Source organism: Canis lupus, chromosome 31 (genome assembly GCF_048164855.1).
Source record: "Canis lupus baileyi chromosome 31, mCanLup2.hap1, whole genome shotgun sequence".
NCBI classification, from domain to species: Eukaryota; Metazoa; Chordata; class Mammalia; order Carnivora; family Canidae; genus Canis; species Canis lupus.
In genome coordinates this window covers 12,883,912-12,899,938 of record NC_132868.1, presented here as the reverse complement: position 1 = coordinate 12,899,938, position 16,027 = coordinate 12,883,912, and the positions used below count along the sequence as shown (strand labels likewise).

At 61.7% G+C, this 16,027-nt stretch overlaps 1 protein-coding gene across 1 annotated transcript; it reads left to right on the top strand.

Annotated features, from left to right (window-relative positions):
• The first annotated feature begins 209 nt into the window (after nucleotides 1-209).
• SLC6A18 (solute carrier family 6 member 18) lies at nucleotides 210-15,525 on the top strand. Its single transcript, XM_072807400.1, has 12 exons — nucleotides 210-452; nucleotides 4,828-4,968; nucleotides 5,303-5,440; nucleotides 5,974-6,155; nucleotides 7,721-7,831; nucleotides 8,572-8,684; nucleotides 9,681-9,809; nucleotides 11,309-11,465; nucleotides 11,966-12,170; nucleotides 12,523-12,682; nucleotides 14,015-14,177; nucleotides 15,244-15,525. The coding sequence occupies exons 1-12, from the start codon at nucleotides 293-295 to the stop codon at nucleotides 15,433-15,435; spliced, it is 1,851 nt and encodes a 616-aa protein (XP_072663501.1). The 5' UTR covers nucleotides 210-292; the 3' UTR covers nucleotides 15,436-15,525.
• The last annotated feature ends 502 nt before the right edge of the window (nucleotides 15,526-16,027 follow it).

Here is a 16,027-nt window from a genome sequence, read left to right as displayed (position 1 = left end):
GGTGTCCTGGTGCATCCCCAACAGGGAACAGGAAGTCCTCGCTGCACGCAGCTCTCAAGGGGGTGGCCGTCTGCCTCGGGCACGACAGGAGGTGCAGGCCCCGGGGGTGTGGGGTCAGGAAGCGACCGCCCGCGTTCCAGCAAGAGCCTGGTCTGGGTTACCAATTAACTGGCTACACTGGTTTTCCTTTAAATAACGACAACGTACACGGAAGGGGGACCACTCGGGGCTCCCAAACCTCAGCGAAGGTCCCGGAGGGTCCCTGGAGCCCAGGCAGGAGCGAGTCACAGGCATGGCATGCACTGTGGGGCCGGAGCCCCTGGGTGACGGTGGCGGGTCCGAGAGGCCCAAGTGGGACAACAAGCTGCAGTACCTTCTGAGCTGCATCGGGTTTGCCGTGGGCCTGGGCAACATCTGGAGGTTCCCGTACCTCTGCCAGACCTACGGGGGAGGTGAGCCGTCGCCGCGGGCTGGGGCACGGGTTGGCGTCTGGGGGACACACCGATTCTCCGTGGCCCAGACACCTGTCCACTTGAAGTCCAGGCCGGGGGCATCCCGGCCTTCTGGGGCTCAGGGGACTTTCCAAACTGCACTTGGACTCAGCTCACTTTAGGTTTGCAGGGCACACAGGCCGGGCCACCTGCTCCCCAGTGTCCCTTCACAAGAGTCCGTGGTGGTGCCAGCAAGCCCGCCCGCCCATCACCCGCTGCCCCACGGGACGTCCCCTGGGCTGGGTTGGTCCTTTTCTGGGGTTGACCCGTGGGTCCCATGGGATCTCCCTTTCAGGTCAACTTGCATTCTAGCCTCTCTGTACCCGTGAGACTTGAGGGCCCCCTGAAAGTCCCAGGGGCAGTCTTCCTGCATCCACCAGGCCTCTGGCTGGAATGTGCATACGGTTTCCTTTGGGGGCGGTGGTGCGGCCCCACCGGGAACTGGTCAGAAATGGAAGCCTGTACGTGTGTGAGCTGCCCGCCACCTTCTCTGAAGGGGAGCCGTCCTCCCCCTTCCAGGGCATGCAGTGGCCCTCCTGGCAGTGGCATGTGGGCAGTGGTCAGGCTGCGTTGGGGGAACACGGGCTGGGGACTTCGGGGACATGTAGCCCGACCACCGTGGAGCAGACCAGGCGAGAGCACTGGCAGGTGCAGTTTCCCTGTTTGCAACAACACTGCTTCTTGAAAGTTTACTGTTGTTTTCCCGATCTTGAGAAGTTGGAGGAGAAATGTGTCTTGGAACTGCTGCCCTAGAGGCGTTAGAGCCACTCTGGGGCCAGGGGCCGGGCGGGCACCGTGGGCTGTGGTCACCTGAGAACAAGAGTCTCCGAGGCACACCACACCCCAGGCACCGGACAGAAGACCCAGATCGCCCCCCGTGCTGCCCCGGGCATCAGGAGAGGCACGTCTGGGGGCGAAGCAGTGACCCCCATGCCGGTGGTCACTCCAGGTCAGTAAATGCCGCACTGACCAGAACCGGGTGGCCACTGCTCAGCACTGCGACTTGCTGGGACCTTCCTGGGACCGACCATTCCGGAACCCTCGTCGCCGTGGGCCGTGTGTGGGCACTGCCTGCCCGAGGGCCCTGGGTCAACCCGTCACGCCTGTGCTCAGGGCTTTGCGGGCCCTGCTGTTTAAACTCTTCTTGTAGGCCCTATTTCCGGGTGTGAGAGCCTTAGTGCAACGTCATAAATACTCGAGTTTCAGAACTCACACTTGTCCTAGACAAGCACCTCCTCACGCGTGAAAATGACTTTTGGTCTCACTGCCCATGACCGACCGTTTTGATAAGAGGATGCAAGCAACAAGCAGATAACCCACCGCATCTTTATTCTGCACCAACTCGGGCCCCCTGAGGGTGACTACTTCCTGCCTTCCTAGTGATTATTCGACTCTTAAGGAAGGAGACTTAAAAGGCACCACCGTGTCAGAGCCGGGAAACACTCAGGCGGCCCTTGGGGGGTCTGCTGCGGCTTCGGGCGAGCCGTCAGCACCTGCGGGGTCGAGGTTCCTGCCCGCGTCCACGGCAGGGCAGGCGGGGCACCCGTAAGTGGCCCCCGACGCCTGCACTGCCATGTTCTGACCTCGGTGTCCGTGGGCCCCACGGACGCAGCGGATTCGTGCAGGGAAAGGCACGTGGACGCCGTTATTGTGGTCTGACCGCGAATCCAGACGTCCGGCGGGGTGGGGCCTCTCACTCGTCGGCTGTGTCGTTCTGCATTGGCCGCAGCTGCCACACGGACGTCACAGCCAGGCTGTTGATCTCCACGGGAGACTCCCGGGGCTTTGGGGTGTCTAGATCGTCTGGGAGGCGCGGCCACCCTCGCAACTCCGGGTCGCCCCCCCCGCAGAGACGGCTGGTTGCTCTCTGTCCTCTTTTGGGCTCCGGGACCATCTCGCTGATTCTCAGCAGCACCAGGTGTGCAGCCGACCCCGTCAGACCGGGCTTTTTGTCCTTTGCATCTTCTCAGTGGTCGGGACCCCGAACACGGCCGCCCGCACCCTGGGGCCGGCGGAGCACAGGGTACTCACAGATCCACGGCGTGGGCATGTGCGCCGCGATCTGCACCCCTGCCCCATAGTCGGGCTGAGGGCAGGGCCAGAAGCAACTCCTCTCGGCGTCTGACGCTGCATGTGGGAGGGTTTTGCCCGCCCTGAGCCATCCCCCCGAGCCCAGCACATGTTCCATCTGAGCGTGCCAACCCCGCAGGTGAAGGCTGGCCCTCCTGCTGCCCCCACGGCAGGACCCAGTGTCGAGAAATGTTTCCCCGGATGCCCACTCCACTCCTCAGGCTCAGACACTTCCTAGCACGGCTCACAGCGAGGAGCCTGCGTAGGCACCGGGACCTGGCGTCATAAAGAATATACAGCTCCAGGGCAGCCAGGGGCGGCCGTGGGAGCCACTCTGCCCTCCTGCGTGCTCATGGCTCCTGCGGAGCTTCCGTCCTGGACGCACGGCTCGTGGCATCACCAGCCTGGGAGAAATGCAGCCTCCGGGCCTCTCCCCAGCCCAGGGGCCGCGTGGGGCTCGCAGTCCCACCTCTCTAATCACGTGCCTGGGTCCTCCCGCAACCAGTGGCCCTCCTCCAAACTGGCTTGGTTTTTACCCGGGTCATGGTCCACACGCTTTGGGGCTAGGGCTAAAATGCACCTAACACGCAGCGGCCGACGCTCTGGACCATGTGGCTTCTGTTTAAACCGCAGGGCTGCTTTCCCTTCTCTTGGCCTCGAGGTGTGGCAGGTTCAGCCACACCAGCTCGGTGACAGAGAAACCCCCCTCTGCTCCTCTCAGCCCCTCCGGGTGCTCCCTGCCACGCTGACCTCAGCCAGCCCCTGGGGCCCCGCCTGGGCTCCTGCCCCGTCCTGCAGGCTGTGACCCTCCCCACAGTGCAGGGGATCCATGGGTCCGACCTAGAGCCTGCATGCCTGTTCCAGACAGTGGGTCAAGTACCCAGGACCCAGAACCCCTGCCTGACAGGCAGGCTCCCACCCCCAGGCCGGTCCTCACCCTGCCACAGGTGTGTTCCCGAGGTCCAAGGGAGGCTGGGAGTCCACACACCTGCAGAGGACCGATGACACAGTGTGGGAAGGGTGTGGGAAGGGCAGGCTAGGAGGCCTCCTACACTTGGGCCCTGGACCCCTGGCCTGTGAATGACCCATCTCCCTCCCAGGAGTGCTCTGAAGTGGTCCGGGCTATATCCGCCCCCCAGCTCCAAGCCCCTGCTCACAGGCCCCTGGTCGTCCCGGGGGTGTCAGGTGTGCCCACTGAGGCCGAGTCTCCCAGAATTCCACGTTGTTCTCTCATTTTGTGGTTTTGCCACTGCCTAGAAGACACCAATGGGCACTGTTTTGCCCCAAACCCTGGAGTCCCTTGCAGAAGCTGGTGTGGGCTGAGTGGCTACCTCAACTCAGCGTCAAAACCTCAGATGGTGATGCAAAACTCAGAGACAGGCTGGCAGCTTGGCTCCCAGAGGCTGGGCCTGCGCCGTGCCAGCCAAGCCGGGAGACACCGGGAGACGCTGGGAGCACCATCAGGGGCCCACACCCATGTTGGTCTGCACGGTTCCCTGGCCGGCCATGCCGTGCAGCTGCAGGGATCAGTCCTGGAGCACCTAACGGCAGCGGGCCCACGGACTGCGGTTACCCAGACAAAAATGCAGCTCCTGATTGTATGGGGCCTGGGAGGGTGAGGCCGGTCAGGATGCCCTTCCCTCGCAGTATGAGAAACACCCACAAGTCCGGTGGGACGCGGGGATCCAGTGGGACCCCTCAGGGATGTGGGCTCCAGGAGGCTGGGCCCCTCAGTCTTCACACCTGTGGCCTCATCTCCTGCTCCCTCCACCACTGGCTCACTGAGCTGAAGGCTGAGCTCTCCCATCAGGCCCATGAGGCTGGTCAATGTGTGCTCCCTTGAGGGACCATGGAGCCCCCCACCGCACTGTGGCTACGGGTGCCCTCCTCCCAGCACCCAGACGGTGGTGCAGAGGGGACACTCACGCCAAGGCACAGAGATGGGTCCCGGCCCCCACTCAGGCACACAACTCAAGAGACCGCTTCAAACGTCACTGTCTCCAACATCCCTCTGGGAGCAGAGACCAGCCCCATGTCACAGGAGGGCCCGTAACCGGGGTTCGGGTGCTCCTGTCAGAACAAGGCTGTTCTTTATTGCATGAAACCTGCCACCGAAGCATCACAAGGTGGGATTTGAACAGCAGCAAACCAGACACTGGATGTGCAGGCTCGTGTCCCCCTCTCAGGGCAGCCGAGGGCACCACTCCCCCAGCCAAGGCCTCATCAGGCAGTCGGTGACCATCTGCTGACCACTGTGTCTCTGCAGGGGCCTTCCTCATCCCCTACCTCATCGCCCTGGTCTTCGAGGGAATCCCGCTCTTCTACGTCGAGCTGGCCATCGGCCAGCGCCTGCGGAGAGGCAGCATCGGGGTGTGGACGGCCATCTCGCCCTACCTGGGTGGAGTGGGTAGGCTGCCTCCCTCTGACCCCTGCCCGGAGCTGTGGGGAGGGTAGAGGTCTGCAGGTCACGTGTGTGCTGCCTGTTAGCTCATTAGGCCAGCGCACCTGTGGTGGCTTCGGATCTGCTGAAGCAGGGCCGGGACGTAGCAGTGCGGGGAGATATGCGTGGCAGCACCCCTGTGGGAGCTAACTGTGGCCGAGCTCTGAGCAGTGAGGGGGAGGGGGGCGGGGGGCCTGGGGGTGATGGGGAGGGAGAGCAGGAGGTCTCGGGGGTGAGGGCGAGTAGGGGGGCAGGCTGCTGAGTGTCTGGAGCTCCGTGCACCGGCCGTGCCTCTCCATAGGGCTGGGCTGTGTCACCGTGTCCTTCCTGGTCAGCTTGTACTACAACACTGTCCTGACGTGGGTGCTGTGGTATTTCCTCAACTCTTTCCAGTCCCCGCTCCCCTGGAGCTCCTGTCCACTGGACGTCAACCGCACAGGTAGTGCTCGGGCGGGAAGCTGGGTATCCTGCCCCCTGTGGGCCCTGACGGGCTCCCCCACACATCACCCCTGAAACCCTGTCCTCCTTACCCCACCATTTCTGAGCACTGATGGGCATGGGCCCTGACACCATGTGTGCCCCCAGCCCAGCTGTGTGCACGTGTGCCCCTGCCACAGGCTTCAGCCAAGGAGGTCCTCACAGCACACGAAATAACTATATTTGGCACTGGCTTGTACAACTGTGTTAAGCCTCCTTCCCCTCCCACCTCTGCTGACACTAAGTTGAGCTGGGCACATTCTGAAGGAGGCCACCCAGGGGCAGGTCTGGGCCTGGACGCTCTCCTCATTGGCCCTCCTGCCCCAGCTGCACACCCTGGATGGCGGTAGGCATAGGTCCCACCTGCTGTGCCTGGCATTCGGGCGGCATCCCCGGGCCAGGTCAGCCACAGGCGGCACTCCTGGTGGAGGTCCGCAGAGCCCACACCCAGGACTGAGCCCCGTGAAGCCCCTGATGGGACCCTCCTGGTTCTAGGGTTTGAGGCCGAGTGCCAGGCCAGCAGTACCGTGAGCTACTTCTGGTACCGGCAGACGCTGAACATCACAGCTGACATTAGCGACAGCGGCTCCATCCAGGGGCGGCTGCTGGCCTGCTTAGCCGCATCCTGGGCAGTTGTGTACCTGTGTGTCATCAGAGGCATTGAATCCACGGGGAAGGTGAGACCCTTGGGCAGACCCCACTGCCCGGCTCCCTCCAGTTCGGTGTTGGTGACCAGGGTCAGAGGCTCTGCTGGGAGGGCACAGGCTTGAAGATCATGCACTCTGCAGAGATGGGTACCTCTGCCTGACGACGCTCTGCTCAGATGCCAACGGGGAGATTTTCTCTGTTCTTTTTCTTTTAACGTGTTTGGGTCTCTTTGTGTAAACTGTGTTCCTTCTACAAGGAAATTTTCTATCCATGCTGGCAGTCCCTGCTCTTGTGTAGCTGTTTAGACCATTTACGTTTAGTGTGACTACTAATCCAGGCTCAGTCTGCCATCCTGTCTCTGTTTCCTATGGGTCCCCTCTGTTCCTATTCTCCCAGTTCCTGAGTGTTTCTTGTGACCATGCTCTACATTTTCTGCTGCCTTGTCAGCCATGGCTGTCCTGTCCTTGGGGTTGGGCTAGGGGTGTGGCCATCGGTCCATCTGGGCGCAATGCTGCCCACGGGATGAGGCAGGAGACTGTCCCTCATGCGGCACTGCCTTTCTGTGTTTTCCTGCCCCCAGCGCACATTTTCCTGTAACGGGCTGTAAGCGGCAGACGTGCTCCTGGAGTGTTTGCTTTAAACAGTTCCTAACTTTTGAAGAGACTCCAATGATGAGGAGCAATGTGTCCACAGTTACTCATGTGGCTTCTGTGCAGGGAGGACCAGGGGAGGCCTGGGCTTTTGACTTGAAAGCCTGCCTTCACCCTGCACCCTCTCATCTCCAGGCAAAGACAGGCCCGGTGCCACACACATCCTCCCTTCCAGCGCGTGAGACATGGCTCCATGCATTTCCAGACCATGGCTCCCGACACACGTTTGCAGTCCTTTTGCACAGATCCAGACGTGTACATGTGCCTGCACATTTTCTCAATTGGTGTGTGAAGGTTATAGTTACATGAGGGTCTTTACACTTGGGAAGACCGGAATCACTGAATTAGACCAAAGCAACCATTAGGCCCAACAGGTCAGCCAAAAATTCCAAATGACCTGTGATGGAAGTCCCTAAAGAGGCATCTGCGACTCCCAGTCAATCTGTATTTTGGGGCTTGCAGGGCGGCCTTGAGGGAAAAGCATTGTCGGTGGATTGATTCTATGCAGACACCATGTGTGCAGACCCCTGGCCACATCTGACTGAAGGGACACTGGTCCTATGCTGGGGAGACAGGTGTGGGCAGGTGTGTGGCCCCAAGGCCCCCATGAAGTGGCCAGATGTGGGGAGGAGGAAGGGTGGTGCTGGGGGAGCATGGGTGTGGGTACGAGGGAGGCATCATCCCACTGGCCTGGGATGGTCAGCACCCACCACACAGACACAAAGGCATACATGAATCTGCTTGTGATCATCCCCTGAGCCCCAGACCCTCAGAGCCTGACTGGAGCCCCCTCAGCTCTTGGTGCCCTGCACCCCTGCTCAGGTGGAATCCCACATGGGTGACAGGTCGCTGGCCGCTGAGGCGTTCAGAGCATACCTGCCTCTTTAAGGTTTTATATGGAGCATATACCAGTGAAAAGTCTAACAATTTGGTCTTTTTTAAAGGCAATTTATTTCACAGCCCTGTTCCCGTACCTGGTCCTGACAATTTTCCTTATCAGAGGACTCACCCTGCCCGGGGCGGTCGAAGGGTTAATCTACTTGTTCACGCCAGATGTAAGTTGGTTTGAAGTCCAGGCTCCAGGCTGCAGGGAAAACATGAGTCAGAGCCATAGCCCAGGCCAGCTTGCTCCATCCCCAGCCATGGGAATGGCCGTGAGACAGAGGCCAGGCCCCACCAGAGGCCATGTGTGGGTGAGGGCAGGGAGGAGGTGGCATGGGTCTCAGGCAGGAGGCCAGGGTCAGAGGGGGACTTGGTTTGTAACACGCAGCCCACCAGGAGAGGAGCCACAGGACCCAGGGCCCACCCACTGGAGCTCACACCCTTCCTGGACCCTACCACTCTCTCTAGGAGCCTAGCACCCCCTGGGAGCTTCCAGGGCACCCGGCAGGAGGAAGGGGGCACTGGGTGTCCAGGTGGGTCTGCCTTGGGCCATCCCCAGCCACAGACACCAGGCACTGTGTCCCACCACATGAGACCTTTCAGGTCACTCAGAGCCAGTGGATATGAATGAAGCAGAATAAACACACCCGAGTCAAGCTGCTCAGACCCATTTCTCAGCCCCGAGGGGTCAGTCACCCTGAGCGTCCCGCGTGGATGGGAGCCGTGGGTTTGATGCGTCACAGAACAGCAAGACCACACTTGCCGTGTGATCTGCTCTTCCGACGGTGCTTCCAAGCTGTTCATACCCCCTCCTGAGCATCGTCCCGAAGGAAGCTTTGGGAATGTTCTGGAGCTGTGGGCTCCGCGGTGCATGTGGTCATCTGCTGCACAACAGGATTGTGCGTCCTTCCAGGTGCAGATTCTCCAGAACCCCCGAGTGTGGCTGGACGCAGCCACGCAGATATTCTTCTCACTGTCCCTGGCCTTCGGAGGACACATTGCTTTTGCAAGTTATAACCCACCCAGGTAGGGACAAGGCTTGGGGTAGTTCCTTCCAACTGAGGTGCTGAGCCTCCCGCCCTGAGGCTCCTGGGAGACACTTCTGGGAGATGCTCCTGGGAGAAGCACAAAGCACTTGCACCGTTATGTCCTGTGTGCAGGAGAGTGACCGGCTGTGAACTTGTGACAGGAACAGATTGTGGGGATCCTACCAATGACTCCGTCATCTCCCCAAGGCTGTGGGGAGGGACCCCAAGACAGCTCCCAGCCTGTTCTGGAGTGGGAGAGCCCAGATAATGCCAGGAACAAGGCCATCACCAGAGGCTGACACCGACCAGCAGGCCATGTGTGTCATGCATGGGGTCAAAAAAGCAGAAATACAGGGTGTTTCAGCCTCCCTGGTCACTTAAGATGGACATGGGGCTCACACCTGCTGTGGGAACCCCAGGAGTCTCAGGCATAAAGCACCACCTGTCACCAACCAGGCAGCTGCAAGCTCTGGGACCATCTGAACAAACGTGACCCTATGCAGTGGTCAGAACTTATCCCCCTCAGACATGCAGGGGTGGGGGGTGGGCCCGGGATGCTCCACACGACTGCAACCAAGTGACCACCTCAGCCCACTCCAAGTAGCTTGCAGATCATCTCAGCCAAGCTTACTGTAGGCTCCATGATGCCCTACACCCTTGCTGCCTGTGTCCAGGCACGGGTGGAGGCTGACCACCCGCAGTCTCCAGCTGGCAGGGCAAGGACGGTGTCAGTGGGGAGGGGTGGTCAGGGAGAGGTCAGCGGGGAGGGATGGTCAGGGAGAGATCAACGGGGAGGGATGGTCAGGGAGAGGTGGTCAGGGAGGGGTCAGTGGGGAGGGGACTGTGGAAGGGGATCCAAGGCCATCCTGAGACTACTGGGAGCAGAGTTGGTGCTGGGGGTCTTGGGTGTGGGGCTCGTGTGTGGGACGGGGTGTCCCGGAAGGGGGCATGGAGACAGCCCTAAGCACAGAGGCGCTATGCATGTGTTTTCTAGGAACAACTGTGAGAAGGACGCAGTGACCATCGCCCTGGTCAACAGCATGACCTCCCTCTATGCCTCCATCGCTGTGTTCTCCGTCTTGGGATTCAAGGCAGCCAACGACCATGGGCGTTGCCTGGACAGGTGAGCACGGTGCCTGGGGCCTGAGGGCGAGCTGTCCACAGAGCATGGCCTCCAGACGATGCCCACAAACCACCTTTTATTTCCTGAGGGGCATGAGGTGGAGTGTCCAGAAGTTCATGTCCACCCGCAGCCCAAATGTGACCTGGTGTCAGCTGGGGGTGGGGATGTCTCTGGTCGCTGCTGGTTAAGAGGAGGTCCTGTTGATGAGTGGCCCAATCCAGTGGCTCGTGTCCTTGCGGGAGACCCATGAGGGAGGCCCTGGATGAGGCAGAGGGTGGAAGGACGCAGCCACGAGCCCAGTGGCGGGAAGCACTATCCCCTGAGCTCATGGGAGCGTGGCTCTGCCCACACTGCACCATGGACCTCTGGCCCCAGAGCCAGGAGGATGAGTGTCCGTTTGCTCTAAGGTTTTCAGCCGTAGTCACCTGCCACGACAGCCTGGGGCTCGGAGGCCATGGGGATGGTGTCAGTGGTGCAGCGCTGCTAAGGCTGTCGATTCTGGCCCGCAAATAGCCTGTCCGAGGTGGTTTGCCAGGCGGCCCCACAGACATGCGCAGGCTCACCCCCTATGATGCTGCCGGAGGGCCTGGGGCCCAGGGCAGCCCCCGTAGAATGACCGGTCCCCTGTCGTGTTGGTGTCGAACGGCCCCGGTGACACCTGCTGTGAGCACGTTTGAGTCGTGCAGAGGGTGGAGGGGCAGCGGAGTGGCTGCACAGAACAGCCTGAGCTTGGGCCCCGGGGCAAGTGCACCCGCTGGAATGTTCCCGAGAGGCTGCAGCACCCACATGGTGAACTGTGAGATGCCCGCTAGGGAGCAGCAGGGGCAGCGCCCAGCTGTGGCCACTGAGCCTTGTGAGCAAGTCTGTGCTCACGGCGACAGCAGCAACCCAGGCCTACGTGAGGTGCTTCTGCTGCGTCGTCCCTGGGAGTTTTGGCCCGGCCGCCTCACGCGCAGGACCCAGGGCACGTCAGCGCAGTACTCGAGGCACATTTAAGCAGCAAATCACCTGCAAACAGCACAGATCTGCAAACACCGTGGCCTGAACAGACTGTGAGGGTCCCTGTGACAGGAGGAGGTGAATCCGGAGGGCTGAGTGTTGCCCACCAACCCGGGGCAGGCCGCTGACCACGCCAGAAGCACCACAAGTATTGATTTCGAGGTTACAAATCTATTTCAGCAAGTAGGCAAAGTGACAAGCTCGGGAACGCCCTTGGGCGTGTGTTTGGGCCGCCCTCGAACCAGTGAGCATCTGAGGGCGGTGGCAGGCAGATGGGGACCTGGTGCCGCTGATCTGCCCAAAACCCTCCCAGGGCACTGCCGGTGCGCAGTCGAGGAGGCCAGGGCCCACTGCCCACTGTGGGCCTCAGGGGCCGCCCCTCCAGGTGGGGTCCCTTCTGTCCCCGCAGCTGCCCATCCCTCCTGAGGGCCCTGCTGTCCTGCTGGGAGTCTCTGGGGTGCGGGGCGCCCAGCCTAGCGGGCACTGGCCTGTCTCTGCAGAAACATCCTCCACCTCATCAATGCGTTCGATTTCCCCGACCAGAGCATCTCCAGGGATGACTACGCAGCCGTCCTCACGCACCTGAATGCCTCCCAGCCCGAGAGGGTGGCCAGGCTCCATCTGGAGGCTTGCCACCTGGAAGACTTTCTGGATAAGGTACCCGGGGGGCCTGGCCCTGCTCCTGGCAGCTGCGAATCTCCTCCACAGACCTGGACCAGGCTGGCCTGGGAGCCGTGAACGATGCCTCTAAGCCCACCCTTAGCCTCAGCTTGGCTGAGCTTCTAGAAAACCTGTGGCCTCAAATGTAATGTGTCCCACAGTGCCCTGCCCAGGAGGCTGGGGGCCAGGCTGGCCCGGGAGACCAGGTGTCACCTGTGCACGGGACTGGGGTTGGGGGCAGTGTATGGGTCACGGAGCTGAGCTGTGGCCAGGCCAGGAGGTGGCCCCAAGGATATGGGCTGATGCACCTGAGCCCCACCCCCCAGGCATATGGTCACCTGCTGGCCACGCGGCAGCAAAAGGGAAGAGGTTCCTCCTGCTTGGAGGTGCCGCTGTGGCTTGCTGTGTAGCCAAAACAGGCAGGGCTGCCACCCGGCCCTGGGGTGAGCCGGTCACTGTGTCATAGCATGGGGCATGCTGGCACATGTGTGTTGCAGAGCGCCTCAGGCACGGGCCTGGCCTTCATCATCTTCACGGAGGCCATCCTCCACATGCCGGGGGCCCCCGGGTGGGCCGTGCTGTTCTTCGGGATGCTGTTCACCTTGGGCCTGTCCTCAATGTTTGGGAACATGGAGAGCATCATTACGCCACTCCTGGACATGGGGCTTACGCACAGATCCATCCCCAAGGAGGTCCTGACGGGTGAGTGGACTCCAGGCCACTCCCTGTCCCACTGCCTCCTGGCCCCCTGTCCACGGGAGCCCCCGAGAAGGGCTGGGTCTGACCACCCCTCGGGGCTGGTCCCAGGGGCTCTGCGCCCACTCAACATCCCTCGAGGGCCATCCTGGGAGACCCAGGGGCCACGCAGGGGCAGAGCAGGGGTCACTGCCAGCACTGCTCCCTGATGCCAAGTCCCCTCCTGTGCGTCTTCCTGCTTCTGGACACAGGGCTGGGCCGTGGTGGGGAGAGCAGACCGGGAGACAGGTGCACCAGGCAGGGAGGGCCTGAGAAGCAGGGGGACCAGCTCGGCGACAGGGCGGCACTGTTCCTCCAGGGCTGGCCTGCCTGCTATGCTTCCTCTCGGCGATCTGCTTCACGCTGCAGTCGGGAAACTACTGGCTCGAGGTGTTTGACAACTACGCCGCCCCTCTCAACCTCATCATCTTTGCCTTCCTTGAGGTGATCGGGGTCGCTTATGTTTACGGGCTGCAACGGTGAGTGTGCACCGCCCCCAGGTCCCCAGCCCTCTGCTCCCAGCACCCCCAAGACTGCGGTGCACGTGTGTCGGGCAGCCACTCTCTTGGCAGCACGAGATGGCACGTGGCCATCAGAGCCCCTCCCAGACGCAGGGCAGCTGCCTGGGCCCCCTGCCTGTGGGGATGGGCAGCACGATGGCCCATCTCCAGTTCGCAGGGTGGACTCCCCAAGTCCCAGGAGAAGTGGACACTGGGGCATCGGGGAGCCCACCCACCTTGACCCTGTCCCAGCAGCCTCTGAAAAGGTCCAGCACTGGCCCTGCCCGTCCCCGCCTGACTCTGACCCACTGCACACCTGGACTCTGCACCCCACCTGTCACACCTGTCATTCACATCTGCAGTCACACCTGTCACACCTGCTCTCACCTGTCACTCACACTTGCCTTCACCTGTCACACCTGACACTCATATCTGTAACACCTATGCTCACACCTGTCACTCCTACTTGTCACCTTTGCACTCACACCTATCAGTCTCACCTGTCAAACACCTGCTACTCCTGACCAGAGCCCTGCTCAGATGGTCCTAGAAGTTGTGACCTCTGCCCGTATTCCCTGGGGGCCCTGGGAGGCTCCAAATGCCAGGCATTGACTGCTGTGCTGTGGGCCTGGGGCCAGAGGGCTTGTCCCAAGGTGGGACGCTGCTCACCTGGAGAGGCAGCACGGGGGCAGCCAGATGGTGCAGACTAGCCCAGCAACGTGCAGAGAAACAGCCCTGGGCACAACCAGCCACAGGGCATCAGGAGGAGACACATGAGGAGCTGAGGGAGGGGCTGTGAGGAGGGTCCTGTCCTCCTGCCCACTCCCAGGGTGTAAGCCATGGCCACTGCATGTCCTGGATCATCTTCATCCCCGTCCCAGGGCGCTGTATGGTGCTGGGCCTGACATCTCCTTCTCTCCCACAAGTGGGGCCTTGGGGGCTCCCCTGTCCCCACTCTCACACAGCAGCTGGAGCCTCCCTCGGGGAAACCCATAGGGCCTTCCTGGGGCATCTTGTACAGGGTAGGGCGGGCCTCCCTCCTGGGGTCTGCAGAGGCTGGGAGCCCCTGGGAGCCCCTCCTGCCCAGCCCTCTTCCCCAGCTGGATGACCCGCTTGCTGGGGCCTTTCCCACATTCCGACCAGGGGACCTGGGAGCACTCTCCCCAACGGCAGCCACTCAGAAAGGCGTGGGAGTAAAGGCCAGAGTGGCAGTGAGGGCCAGCCCTGGGGGCCCTCTCTTGGTGACACTGGATGAAGGCCGCTGGCTAAGTGGGCAGGTGGGAGAGCCTGAGCCCTGTGTTTCTGTGGCAGGTTCAGTGACGACATAGTGTGCATGACCGGGAGACGACCTAGCCTCTACTGGCGGGTGACTTGGAAGGTTGTCAGCCCACTGCTGTTGCTGACCATTTTCGTGGCCTACATTGCCGTTCTGGTCTGGACGCCGCTGAGCTACAGGGCCTGGAACACCCAATACGTAGGTCCTCTGGGGGAGTGGGGAGCCACCTTGGGCCTGATCTGGCCCTTTCCTGTGCTGCCCAGGGTCCAGATGACGTCCCAAGTGACCTTGCAGGCTGCCTTTGCTGTGAGACCCAAGGCTGCCAGACCCCCAGTGTCCCCTCGGGGCACCAAAGCCAACTCTGGCCAGGACCTGGGGCAAGGCCTCAGTCAGTGGCAGGAGGACCACAGCAGTTTCCAGGTCCCTGGAGCAGCTCATACAGGGACATGGCCTTGAGCCAGACTTCCCATGGCCTGTGGGGCTGACCTGCAAGTGCCCATTCCTGGTCTGAGTTGAAGGAAGGTGTGTAGGGTGCATGTTGCTGACCCACCACTGAGCCTGGTCAGAAGAAAGGGAGCAGAGGCCGCTCTCTGGTGCCAGCCTTTGTCCACTGGCTGTGCTCTAAGCTGCGTGGGCCCAGCCCACCTGCCACCCCACCTGGCCCCTCAGAACCTCATACGTGCCACTACCCCTCCTCGGGAGCATGGAGGGAATTCTGTTCCAAGTTCTGCTGAGCAAAGGGACTGGCTCCCATCGCCAGGGGCAGGCAAAGGATGAACGTGCCATATTTCTCAAGAGTTTTCATGAATATTGTCCTATCGATTCACACGCTAGTTCCTCACATTGGTCTCAAAAGAAGTGCCTGAAGTCGGGTAGGTGGTGTGACCCTCTCTCAGAGAAAAGGGAGCAGGGCACAGGGCCCAACCACATCCAGCAGGTCAGGACAAGGCCACCCCCAAGGTCGAGCAGCCCCTCCAGGTGCTGGGAGGCTCTTGGCAGAACACCATACCCCGGGCCCTGGGCCCACACCTCACAGCCCCAACCCTAGAGAGGCTCAGCCCCGAACCTGAAACTTCAGGGTGAGGTGTCCTCGCTGCCCCGGGACAAGCCTCTTCCACTGCCCGCCCTGCAGTGAACGAGCCCTGCTGCTTTGCTTCAGGCAGAGGCAGGGGAGGCAGGCCCACACCACTCAGTCACCGTGGCCGAGGCTCAGCCTCACCATGTCCTTCCCCAGATGCTCACCTGAGGCCTCGTGTCCCTACAGGCACGGTTCCCCTCACGGCAGGAGAAGTCCTACCCAGGCTGGGTGCAGGCCACCTGCGTCCTCCTGTGCTTCTTGCCTGCACTGTGGGTTCCAGGTGTTGCCCTTGTCCAGCTGCTCGCCAAGCACAGACGGAAGCAGAAGGACACCTGGCAGGACAGGCGCCCAAAGCTGCAGGATGGAGGGGCCTCCTGAGGGCTGGGCCGTGGGTGGCAGGGAGGGCCAGCCTGTGTGCCGCTTGCCCGCCAACAGCCAGACCCCATTACACACTTGCCCAGACCCCAAGGACTGTGGTTGCTGCTTCCCACATCCCTGCACCCCCCAGACCTGGCTCATAGCACGGCCCAGCTCCATCACCACAGTTTGCACGGTCTCTCCAGAGCGGGAGAGCCTGGTGTTCAGCTCCTGGCACCCTGCAGCCTGGGGTGTTACATGATGCTGTCTGGGTGGCCAGATGCTGCACTCAGTGAACCCTTCTAAGGGCAGAGGGCAAGCAGGCCCAGTGGCCAAGCAGGCCAGCAGAGTGGCCTCCGAGGAGGCTCCCATCCATGCCCTTTGCAGCTGGGGGCCTGGCACACAAGGGTTGAGGGGATCTGAAGGGCGATCTCCAAGGAAAAGTGGAGGCTATGGGAAGTCCCTTTCTGCGCCTGGAGTGCTCAGGTCATGGGCAGGGTCTGTAGTGACCCATACTGACAGGACCTCTCGGGTAGCAGGGACACGGGTCTGCGTCCATGCCCAGGCCCAGGCAACCCAGTGTGCGGGGCGTCCTGACCAAGCCCGTGGCCTG

What these genes read in the sequence shown, in the direction of transcription:
- SLC6A18 (XM_072807400.1), top strand. Translation starts at nt 293, where the DNA reads ATGGCATGCACTGTGGGGCCGGAGCCCCTGGGTGACGGTGGCGGGTCC. An exon ending in GCCCTACCTGGGTGGAGTGG is followed by an intron (nt 4,969 to 5,302) that starts GTAGGCTGCCTC and finishes GCCTCTCCATAG; the next exon opens with GGCTGGGCTGTGTCACCGTG. An exon ending in TCTACTTGTTCACGCCAGAT is followed by an intron (nt 7,832 to 8,571) that starts GTAAGTTGGTTT and finishes GCGTCCTTCCAG; the next exon opens with GTGCAGATTCTCCAGAACCC.